This window comes from Emydura macquarii, unplaced genomic scaffold (genome assembly GCF_026122565.2).
Source record: "Emydura macquarii macquarii isolate MOO-44397 ecotype Brisbane River unplaced genomic scaffold, CSIRO-AGI_Emac_v2 contig_3113, whole genome shotgun sequence".
NCBI lineage: Eukaryota > Metazoa > Chordata > Testudines > Chelidae > Emydura > Emydura macquarii.
Window position 1 is genome coordinate 935,134 of NW_027133250.1, and position 12,127 is coordinate 947,260.

General features: G+C 43.0%; 1 protein-coding gene across 4 annotated transcripts in view; it reads right to left on the reverse strand.

The window, feature by feature from the left end:
* Nucleotides 1-12,127, reverse strand: part of HNRNPR (heterogeneous nuclear ribonucleoprotein R) — a 52,877-nt gene that overhangs the window by 10,780 nt on the left and 29,970 nt on the right. For all 4 annotated transcript variants that reach the window (XM_067530799.1, XM_067530797.1, XM_067530798.1 and 1 more), the window contains one exon: nt 7,268-7,444. In XM_067530799.1, the coding sequence (XP_067386900.1) occupies nt 7,268-7,444 (177 nt within the window). The remainder of the gene's footprint in view (nt 1-7,267; nt 7,445-12,127) is intronic.

The following is a 12,127-nucleotide window of genomic DNA, read 5'->3' on the forward strand; positions in this document are numbered from 1 at the left end:
TGGAGTAGAGTTGAAAGGAACAGTGGAGTGGATTGAAAAGAAAAAGGGAAGACATTATTCAGGATACACACAGCTTCCTATATTCCCCCACACTTTTGCCACAGAAAAACTGTCATGGCTTCTGGGTGTAAGAGACCCTATTGGGGAATATTTTGAAGAAATTCCTTCCCTGGGTAAAAAAGGGAAACGTGTCAAGTATAAGCAGTGCAATAAGGAGATGCAGGGCCTAGTTCCAAGAATGAAACATCATAATGAAAATTGCTTATTGGGAGAAAATGATGTGGATGAAGATGTGGCTATGTCAGAAGAACAATGTGGATCAACTGGTTAGTAACTTAAGACTCTCTATGGCTTTTAATACAAGTGTGATTTAACAAGTAAATGTCCAAGCTGTTTGCTATGTTGGATGTTGCTAGAAAAAAAAAGTTTAGCTTAGCTAATCCTTATGGCTTGTTTAATTAGTTAACTAGATATAGAATCTATCACCCAAGTATACGGTACAGAAAGCTGCAGTAAGACTAGAGTTGCCAGTTGCCACTGGGTGTCATTTTCTTATTTTGTATTACATAATAAATGCCCCTTATTTTGGAACCTCATGGCCACAGACCATAATGATGCCATAAGTCTATTCTGTATTTTACTTCAGCATAACTCAGTTTTCCCAAGGGAACCCCATCCTATACTTGTTTTCTCAAAAAACAGAAGTGCCAGTGAGTTCTATGGGGCTTACTCAAGTGCAGTCAGTCTTAGCTTCTCAAAATCACTCCTCAGTTATGCCAGTCATAATAAATTTCAGGGCTGGAGTGGAATCATTTAAACAGTACATGTTTACTGATGTTTTGAACAAAGTCACTCCCCTCAATTGGCGGAAATCATTAGCCAGGCACCCTGAAACAGAGTTCCTTCAGTTGCTAAGCAAATTTTTCACAGCAGTAGCTTCCTCTGCAGGCAGAGAGAGAGAATATTTTCATTGTTTGGTATTATTCACTCAAGCTAAGAAATCAACTGGGAGTTGAAAAAGCAGCAAAACTCATTTCTGTTTCACTCTATGAATAAAAATGACAGTGGGAGTGGGGAAGATGAGAGCTAGTCACAGAAGTTAAGGACAGCATATGTTTAGTGTTGTGATGACTTGTCTGTTAGTTAATAAAATCTGAAAATTAAAAAAAGTTTAAGGACAGCCATTGACAGCAACTCAAAGAGACTGCTGCAATTGCAAATGTGAAATATTTATGTAACATTTTAGATTTAGTTTAATAAAATATAAATGCTATTGTGTTTGTGCGTGTGATTTAGTTCTTAGCATTCCTAATGTACTGCTGCTGCATCTGCAGCTTGACACAGGTAATGAGTATTATGTACTATTTCCTAAATTAATAAAAATCAAGTTATCTAAAAAATTACACCAAGTATACCCTCCTAGATGTTGTAAAATGCTGTGCTGAGTTGTAAATTAACGTTTTAGTGATCAGATTTGCACCAATGTTTAAGAAATATGTGAAGAAGTATCAGTGGGAAACTTTATTTAAACCAATGATTTTCTCTTGGTGATTTAAATCATGATTTAAACCAATCCACCCTGATTCCAGGTAATGGAGCGCTCATTGCATCGACTGATGGGAGGTGCACCAGCACTGGAATCTAGTCAACCGTGGAGGTAAGTGCATCTAATCATGTCACGCGCATCTGCTATTTGAGACTACCCATTTAACTGCTTCTGAACAGGTTATTTCCAAATCCTGGAACCATGAATGAACCATGCTTCCAGGTGGAGCACCTGTGGACTGGGAAGAAGGATGCGACACACCTCCTGAGAAAGGAGTCACGGATTAGGATGGCAAGAGATCGGCAGGCATACCATCATGTGAAGGAGGTAAGTATATTACATCTATAGTGGCCAGGTTGCAGCTATAAGAATGACCTCACTCAGTCCCCCTATATCTTGGGAGGAGTATGCAGAAGGGGGAAGAGAGGAAAGGCACAGAGTAGCACGGCATCCCATGTGATGAGGAATGTGTCTCCCATGGATCTGTGTCAAGGTCCTACTCTCAAGCAGAACTGAGGGCAGTGGAAGTTCTCCAGTGAGGCAAAGAAGTCTATCATGTGGAATCCCTAATGCCTGAAGATGTGCTGAAGTGCTCACGTATCTAGTTCCCACTTGTGATCGTGGGAGAATCACCTGCTCAATGAGTCCGCAATGATGTTCTCGTGTCCAAGCATGGCAAGACTGACTCCCTCTTCACATAGGGAGGCAGCGACTACTCCAAAGACCTTGGGGAATGCACGAAGGGTCAACAGTCCAAAGGGCAGTGCCTTGTACTGATGGTGATTGGTCCCCATGATGAACCAGAGAAATAGTCTGTGGGCAGGGTATATTGTGATATGAAAATACATGTTTTGGAGGTTGGGGACTGAGAACCTGTCCCCCTGTTCCAGTGCTGAGATAACAGTGAAGAGGGTAACCATCCTGAAGCATTGCAGTTTGACAAACTTGGTTAGGTTTCAAAGGACTAGGATCAGTCTCCATTAACTGGATTTCTTTTGCACCAGAAAACGAGTAAAACCCTTCCCTCTGAGCTGAGATGGGACCGGTTCTATGGCTCCCAGTTGCAGAAGATGATACATCTCTTCTCATAAGATGGGTTAGTGAGAAGGGTCCCTAAAGAGAGACAAAAGAAAGGCCTGGAGTATCCTTCCCTAATAATCTCCAGAACCCACTTGCCTGAGGTAATCAGCTGCCATAATGGGAAGAAAGGGACTAGGCGGTCACCAAATTACTGGGATATTAAAGATGGTTGGTGTGACTGGAATAGGGGCAGGCTTCTCAAGACTTCAATCGCACCTTCATAATTGTTGTTTGGTTGAAGGTGTGTGAGAAGTAGCCCCTTGGGTAGTTGTATGTCTACGTCTGGTAGGGGACTTCTGTCAACGTTGCTGACTATCGTATTGTCGCTGTAGGGTACACTGGAGGTAGGCATCGTGGGAGAAGTTGATATTTCCTCAGACATCTCTTGGGCGCTGGAATGTAAATGCTGAGAGAGCAGTGAGTTGCTCGGGAATCCTAAAGGGAGCATAGGAAATCATCTGTATGTTCTGCAAATAATTTGGGGTCCTCAAAGGGTAGGTCTTCAACGGTTATTTGTACTGCCTTAGGAAAGCCCGAGAAGTGCAGCTATGACGCCCATCTCGTGACAAAAGCAGTTGTGATGAAACAAGCAGGGGTATCGCAGAGTTTAAAGAGGCTTACAAAGCTGAATGGGCCAAGAAGTATCCTTCAGATATGAGCACCTGGAGTTGTTCCATTTTGTCATCAGGAAGATCTTGGCAGAATTCCTGTATTTTAGAGTAGTTGATGTAATTATATTTAGGACTGGTCTACACTAGAGTTTTGTCAACAAAAGTCGGCTCACACATTCAGACGTTCCTCTCTTGCTATGCTGACATAATAAAACCACCTCAACAAGAGGCTTATGTCAGCATAGATAGGGCATGCAGTGTCAGTACAGACACTGTGTTCCTTACATTGGCTGTTAGCTGTCAGAATGACAGCTGGACCCTGATCCAGTTTGGAAGCAGGGCGAGAACCCCTGACGACTGGACCCCACTCCAGGCTCAGAGCGGGAAGGAGAACAGCCTCCCGAGAGGAGGGGGGAGGGCAGACCTGTGAAATTCACAAGGCTGCCCCAGCTCCTGGCGGGGACGTGGAGCAAGGTGGTGGGAAGCAAATGGCAGGAAGCAAAGAAGCCCCAGGCACCTTGCCCAAACTCCTGGCAGGGAACAGTGAATGGGGGGGGCAGCCCACCGAGAGCCCCAGAGTCTGTGGGGCTGCCGGACTCCCAGCAGGGAGCTGACAGTCTCTTAGCTCCCCACACTGCCTCTCTTAGGTCAGTAGAAGTGCTCCTGGTGAGGACACACTCCACTGACCCAAGGACATGCACCACCTTACTGCAGTGGGTGTAAGTCAACATATGTTAGGTCAACTTATTTTTCTAGTGAAGACAAGGCCTTAGCCTGAGCGCCTCATAATTGGCTTTTCGGAACTGGAGTATAGCAGGCAAATAAGCTTTATGTCCAAACAGGTCCAGTCGCTTCCAGTGTTTATCATGATGGGTAAGTCAAGATTGGTATTGAGTCCTTTTTCTTGCACCACCTTTACAATCAAGAAATTTGGGATGGCGTGGGAAAAGAATTCCAAATCCTTTGCAGGAACATATTTTTTGTCCACCCATTTGAAAGTTGGTGGGATGGACTCTGGGGTCTGCCAGAGGACTTCATAGAATCATAGAATATAAGAGCAGGAAGGGACCTGAGAGGTCATCTAGTCCAACCCTCTGCTCAAAGCAGGACTAACCTCAGCTATATCATCCCAGCCAGGGCTTTGTCAAGCCTCAGCTTAAAAACCTCTAAAGATGGAGATTCCACCACCTCTCTAGGTAACCCATTCCAGTGCTTCACCACCCTCCTAGTGAAAAACTTTTTCCTAATGTCCAACCTAGACCTCCCTCCCTGCAACTTGAGACCGTTGCTCCTTGTTCTGTCATCTGCCACCACCGAGAACAGCCTAGCCCCATCCTCCCTGGAACCCCCTTTCAGGTAGTTAAAGGCCGCTACCAAATCCCCCCCTCATTCTTCTCTTTTGCAGACTAAACAAGCCCAGTTCCCTCAGCCTCTCCTCATAAGTCCTGTGCTCCAGCCCCCTAATCATTTTTGTTGCCCTCCACTGGACTCTCTCCAACTTGTCCACATCCTTTTTGTAGTGGGGGGCCCAAAACTGGACACAATACTCTAAATGCAGCCTCACTTTGGCAGGATCGAGAAGGGCCTCACTGATAGGAGGGCTATTCTGCAGAAGGAGGAGAAGGAAATGTGCAGGATGTTGAGCAGCTTATGTTGTTGATCCTTCTCCTCCTCCAAAGGAATCCGGAGGGAGTCTACAATCACGTGAAATAACTCCTAGAACTGCTTGAAGTCGTCAGCTGTAGTAGAGGGTGGAGGCATGATAGCCTCATCAGGAGAAGAGGAGAAGTGGACTGGTGATGGAATTTCCTTCTCATCCATTGTAGGGAGAGGCTCAGCCTCTGGTGGTTGATAGACCTATGGAGAAGGCAAAGGTAAAGACTTCTGCCTTTGATCTGTGGGAGGCTTTCCAAACTGTGCTCTGACCTTGGCCCAAGTATCCCAACAGGGTCAATGCTGAGGGAGTGGCACTTGGGATTGCATCCACAGTGGTCCATACCAGGAATCTGGTCCAGTGGTGGATTGTGAATACTGTGTAAAGGGGGACTTTTGAGTCTGTCTCGAGTATGAGGATGGGATGGAGTACTCCTCTTCCTCCTCTGCTTTGCTAGGGAATGGAGGTGCCATCCTCAGAAGGGAAAGGGAAGAGTGGTGTGATTCCAGAGAAGAGGATGGAAGTGGAGGGAGGTCATGCCTGAGAAGTCATGACTCAAGCACATCAGACAGATAGCCCAAAGACCTATCTAAACTCTTGAGGAGGGGGAAGAGCATCTGAGACCGTCTGAACTTACCTGTGAGATTCGACGTCAGTTACGCAAAGTACGCAAAAATATTGCGTAACTCCTGTCGACTGCTGAGCTGCTCTTCTGCGCTCTGTCTTCACTGCGCTGCGCCGATGGGAACAGCATTCCCGTCCACGCAGCGCTACGCTACTTGTGTAGCTGGTCTTAGTACATCGATTTCTGGATCGACTGAGCAGGTCTGCACTGACCGCTCGGTTGATCCAGAGAAATCGATCTGACGGCAGCGAATTCGCTGCCATAGCCACAGGCACCAGCGTGTATATCGGTGCAGAGGGAGAGGTGCATTCTCCTGAGCAACCAGCAGATGGAGTAGAATAATTGCTTGGTGCCTAAAAGGACATCGCCGCCAGTAGGACTGTCAGTGCCGTAATGCCCGAAGCAGGTCTGTCAGGACGGTTGGCACCAGTTTCAAAGGTCTTGCATCTCTTGTGCCAAGGGCAGCAGGTCTGCCCAGGTAGGGTCTTTAGACTTTTGGTTAGCCCCGGTACTGGAGGTACTCATATGGGCGCTGGCACTATCCCCTCTCTGAGGATGTTGAGGCAACCAACCTCGCAGAGGATGGAGTTTTGGCAGATGATGTGTCTCAGTAAGTGATAAGGAAGCCAACTTCTTCCAGTCACAGCAGGGAAGAGAAGACTTTCTTTTAGAAGGACGTGGCGAATGAGGATCAGTGCGCGACCTAGTTAAGCATGAGGGCAACGCAGGGGAAGTGTCTGGGCCAGGATCCGATACTGGACAAGTGATTTCTCCATGAGGAGAAGTCGCAATCGAATGTCCCTGTCTTTTTTCGCTCCAGCTGTGAGGTCGTGGCAGTGAGCACACTTTTGCAGGACGTGTCCCTCTCCCAGGCAGCAAATGCACTTCGGGTAACCGTCCATCACCGGGAAGGTGACCTAGCAAGATATGCACCTCTTAAACCTAGGAGAGCTGGGCATAAGAGTGAGAGAAAAGCTCCCCAGTTGGAAAGAGCAGGAAGCGGGAAAACAAAAACCAAGCTAACAGGGAGGATAAGAAGGCATAAAAGCAAAAAAGTTTTAATATAGGGAGAGGTCAAAAAGAAGGAATTAACCCTGCAAGTAACAGGCAAGGCACTATCTAACAAGGTAAAAGCAGAAGCAGGCTCTGCTGTGGATTCCATTCCAGACCATGGCACAAGAAGTGGGAGGTGCACATGTACAGTCCCACAGGCACTGCTGATGAAAATCTCCGATCTCAGGAGCAGAGGGAACTGCCATACCCACAGTGGACCGCCAATAAGGACATCACTCGAAAAACTAATACTGTTGTAGAAGGAATAAAGTAATATACAGTGATAGTATTTAGAGGCCCAACTAGGCTGAAACCTCACTAAGCAGGACTGTGCTTAGATACAGAGCCCCACACCAAAAAGCTAACAATATATGAGAGGACATAACAGGTGTAAAACAGTATATTTCTGTACATGAGCTGTTGGGGATGCAGAGGGAGTAACAGTATGGTTGAGGCATAAACTGGAGGTGTGCACAATTTGTAAGCAAACAGTAGCTGTAATCACAAATCACCAGCCACTGTCAGATGCATGCACTACAGCAGAAGTGAACTTTGAGGAGGAATTTTAAAGAAGGTGGTGACTTTATATTTTAAAAATGTCAATCAAGAAATCTGTGGATAAACCAAACTGATTACCAATATATTACACTTGGTGGATTAATACTTTTAACCTGCTGTGTCTAGGATGAGTTACTCACCAGTTTGACAGCTTCTTGTGCTGAGTCTTTGCCGCAGAAGGTAATAAAAGCATAACCTCTGTTCTGACCAGACAGAGGATCCATCATGAGGCGCAGATCCCAAATTGGACCAGCCTTTTCGAAGAGTGGCACCAATTCATCCTCATACAAGTCTCTGGGAATCTTGCCAACAAAAACCTAGAGAGAGAACAAGCCTTCCTTAAAAGCCTCTGCAGTATTCTGGCTTGGAATCAGCATTTTAAATGAAGTTCGCTGGGAACAAGAACTGCATTAGATAACAAGGACTTGTGAACAACCATAGGAGAAGCCCCTCGTTGTGGCTACAAGAATATCAATCCATTATAGACTCATTTCACAATAAGGATATGTCTACACTTAAACCGCTGCAGCGGCACAGCTGCAGCTGTAGTTAATCCACCTCCCCTAGAGGCAGTAGCTAGCTGATGGAAGAATTCTTCCATCGATCTAACACTGTCTACATTGGGGGTTATGTCCGCTTACCTACGTCATTCAGGGCTGTGGATTTTTCACACCACTGAGCAACGTAGTTGAGTTGCCTTAACTTTTTAGTGTGGATCTGGCCTTCAATTTTCCAAGCCATTCACCACTGGTACAAAGATATTCCATTTTTGGTCTGTCTGGCTTTGCCATTCATAAGTAACATGCCCATGCTCAAACCTGAACCATTAAAAACATATCCCAGAAAACAATAGACAGATTTAGACATGTACTTAATAAGGAAGAGCAGAAAACAGTACACTGTTAACATGTAAACACAGCTGAATTGATACAGCTATTCACATAATAACTTTTCCATTTCCTGACTCTAAATTGTAGTACCTTCTGTGAAAAAGAAACAAGTTTTCACCACTGCTATATTTGTTTGCTGGTGGATGTTGTTAGTAATAGCTGTAAAGATATATGATAGTAAGTTTCTATGTCTCAAAGGTTACACTACTTAATAAAAAAAAATTCAAAGTTGTTTTCTAAAAAAGAATGGCAGACAACCTTAATTTCAAATTTTGTTCTTCCTAAACCAATTTTCAAAGTTAAGCCATTTTTCAAAAATTGATGGGTTTCCCAAAGTCATTTCTGGACATAGATCAAACAAAGTTCAGTTCTCAGAAGGTGAATGTTTTTGAGAGCTCCAAGCATCTAAATACAAGTATTATAATAAAAACTGTTTTTAAGATACACCTCTCCATCTTAGGAGATACTTTGTATGCATTAAGATTTTACCACCCATTACAGACACTTGTCCACTCAATTTCTTTTTCAACAATGGATTTTTTTTTTAAATGCAGTTTTCTAAGAAAGTAAAGTAGCATGTCTTGAATTTTTTTAATTAATTTTAAAAGGATTCTGAGCACCTTTCAACAGTCTCAAGAACACCAAATACTCTTATCTCAGCTATACCCAACATCACATATCCTCATGGGCCTTATTTAGACCAGGATTTAAAAAGACATCCTGCATGACATATATGTATAGAGTGGACAACATGCAGTTATCTAAGGCAGTGTACAGTTAAACACATACTAAGTCGTTGTAGTTTAAGGGAAGGTTTTCACTTGATCATCTCAGCATGTTAGAGGCAGCGCTTTGTCTACACTAGACTGTCAGAATGTGCTAGCTAACGTTATGTTTTATCCTAGGGTATGTCTACACAACAGCACATGTAGAATCACAGGTGTGATTCCCAGCATAGGTAGATATATGTGGACTAGCTCTGCTCAAGCTACCATGAGGATTATAGCAGCATGGCTGCAGTGGCCATACAGATCAAGCACAGCTAGCATGTTCATGTCTGCCTGCACTATGAATCACACCTCCTAGCTGTTGCTTAGACATATTCTAGGAGAAAAGGTGCAAATAACTAACAAGACTGTGAAATGGACTAGACCGTGAAAGAAGAGGAGATTAGAGGAAACCCTTTCAGCTTTAAAGATCATGGGGATTCTTTTAACAGAAGGTAGAAGATTCAAACTAGTATGATTTTCAAGCTGACCACTTTCCTTTAACATTTCACAAAACCCAATGCAGCAACAACTATTTGCCTAATATTCTCAAACAAGAAGGAACCCAAAGATGATTAAAATACTCAGCAGCCATGGGGAGAGTAACAAAACTTTTACCACCTTATATTAGAGGTGGCGTGACTTGAATATTGCTTATTATGCAAAAACCCGATCAGCTGTGCACTAGCAACACCACCAGTACCTATGTGAATATATTAAAACAGCACAGAGGTTAACTAAATCAATTTAAGATAAAGATATCTCCCCGAGAATGCATGCCCAGCATACTAAAACAAGTTTCCACACCCTTTCTGGCTGCAAACTCCAACCCACTCCCAGCCACCCAGACAAATCCCGAACATGTTACATGTATTCCGACAGCTTCTACAATGCAGTTTCTGATCAATTCAAGACTCTGCAGCATTCTTGAAGCCACACTAGTATTAATGACATAAGAAAAGTTAGGAGAGAGGTCCTGGAGGCCAAGTTTAGGCTGCTAAGCAAGAGATTAAAGTCCACGACCTCTATGGTAGCATTCCCTGAAATGCTTCCAGTTGCACAGGCACAACAAGACAGACATGCAGAACTGCAGGGTCTCAATGCATGTCTGAGATGGTATAGCAAGGAGAGAGAGATTAGTTTCATTTTTGGTTTAGGTGGACCCTATCCTTCCTGTATAGGTTCCTCCTTTCCCAAAAGTTTCCCCAGTTCCTAATAAACTTGAGTGCTGGCACATAACATTAAAAAAAGGTCATAGAGGAGTTTTTAAACTACAGAGATGAGGGAAAAGCCAACTGGTGCAGAGGAGCATACAGTTCGCACAGAGACATCCCCTTTAAGGGAGGATTTATTAAAGGGGATACTCTATATCCCAGAGGGAAAAAGAGAGGATAGAAATACAGGTAAACAAACTGTCAAATGAAACAAAAAGTACCATTCAATTACTTGACATGAAGGCAGACAACTAAATATTGACAAATGTTATAACTGTGTGTCTATAAATGCTAGACGCTTAAATACTAAGATGGGTGAACCTGAGTTCCAGATATTAAATGATATTGATATAACAGGTATCACAAACTTGGTGGAACACTGATAATGGTAATACCAGGGTAGAAAATATATAAAAATGACAGAATAGGTCATGCTGGTAGGGGGAGTGGCACTATATAAGAAAAAGCACAGTCAAATAAGGTAAAAATCTTAAATGATTCAAACAACCATAATCTCTACGAATAGAAATTCCATGCTTGAATAAGAAGCTTATAGCAGTAGGAATATGTTACCCACCAGACCAGGATGCTGATAGTCATTGTGAAATTTTCAGGGAGATTAGAGAAGCTAAATATAGGGGATTTCAACTATCCCTGCATTGACTGGGAACATATATCTGCATCGCATCACACAAATTTTCTAGATAGCATTAAATGTCCAGTTAGTCCTGAAACCCATAAGTGGGGAAGCTATTCTTGATTTAGTACTGAGTGGAGCACAGACTATGAGTCCAAGAGGTGAATACAGTTGAACCACTCGGTAATAGCACCCATAATGTAATTAAACGTAACAAAGGAAGAAAGGGGGAAAAAAAAGAAGCCTACCACAGTCACATTTATCTTCAAAAAGGGGAACTACACAAAAAAGAAGCTAGTTAAACAGAAATTAAAAGGATCAGTCACAAGAGTGAAAAGTCTGCAAGCTGCATGGAAACCATTAAAAAAACTCCATAACAAAGGCTCAAAGTAAATGTATACCCCAATTAAAAAAATAAGAACAAAAAAAATGGCACCATAGATAAACAGCTGAGGAAAAGAGGTGGTTAGAGGGAAAAGGGCATCCTTTAAAAACTGGAAGTTAAATCCTACTGAAAAAAAAATAAATGAACAAACTCTGGAAAGTCACATTAAAGGCATAATTAGGCAGAGCAAAAAACAATTTGGAGAACTACCAAAAGACAAAAGACAAAAAACTATCAACAAGATTTTTTAAGTATATCAGAAGCAGGAAGCCTGCCAAAACAATCAGTGATGCCAACAGAGTGCTAAAGGAGCACTCAAGGAAGACAAAGCTGCTGCAGAGAAATTAAGCGAGTTCTTTGCATCGATCTTCACTGTAGAGGATGTGAGGAAGATTCCCATACTTGAAGCCATTCTTTTTAGGTGACAACTCTGAGGAACTGTCCCAGATTAAAGGTGTCAACAGAGGTGGTTTTGGAATAACTTGAAAAGTTAAACATTAATAAGTCACTAGGACCAGATGGTATTCACTCAAGAGTTCTGAAGGAACTCAAATATGACACTGCAGAACTACAAACTGTGGGATGTAACCTATCGCTTAAATCAGCCTCTGTACCAGATGACTGGAGAATAACTAATTAATGCGGATTTTTAAAAAAGGCTCCAGAAGTGATTCTGGCAATTAGCACTATAGCAAAGAACAGAATGATCAGACACACAGATGAACACACCTCATGGGTGAAGAGTCAACACAGCTTTTGTAAACGGAAATCATGCCTTACCAATCTATTAGAATTCTTTGAAGGTGTCAACAAGTACATGAAACAAGAGTGACCCAGTGGATATAGTGTACTTGGACTTTCATAAAGCCTTTGACAAGGTCCCACACCAAAGGCTCTGAAGCAAAGTAAGCACTCATAGGACAAGAGGGAAGGTCCTCTCATGGATCAGTAACTGGTTAAAGACAGGAAATTTAGGGTAGGAATAAATAGGCAGTACTGGGACTAGTGCTGTTGAACATATTCATAAATCATCTGGAAAAAAGGGTGAACAGTGAGATGGCAAAGTTTGCAGCTGATACTAAATTACTCAAGATAAGTAAGTTCAAA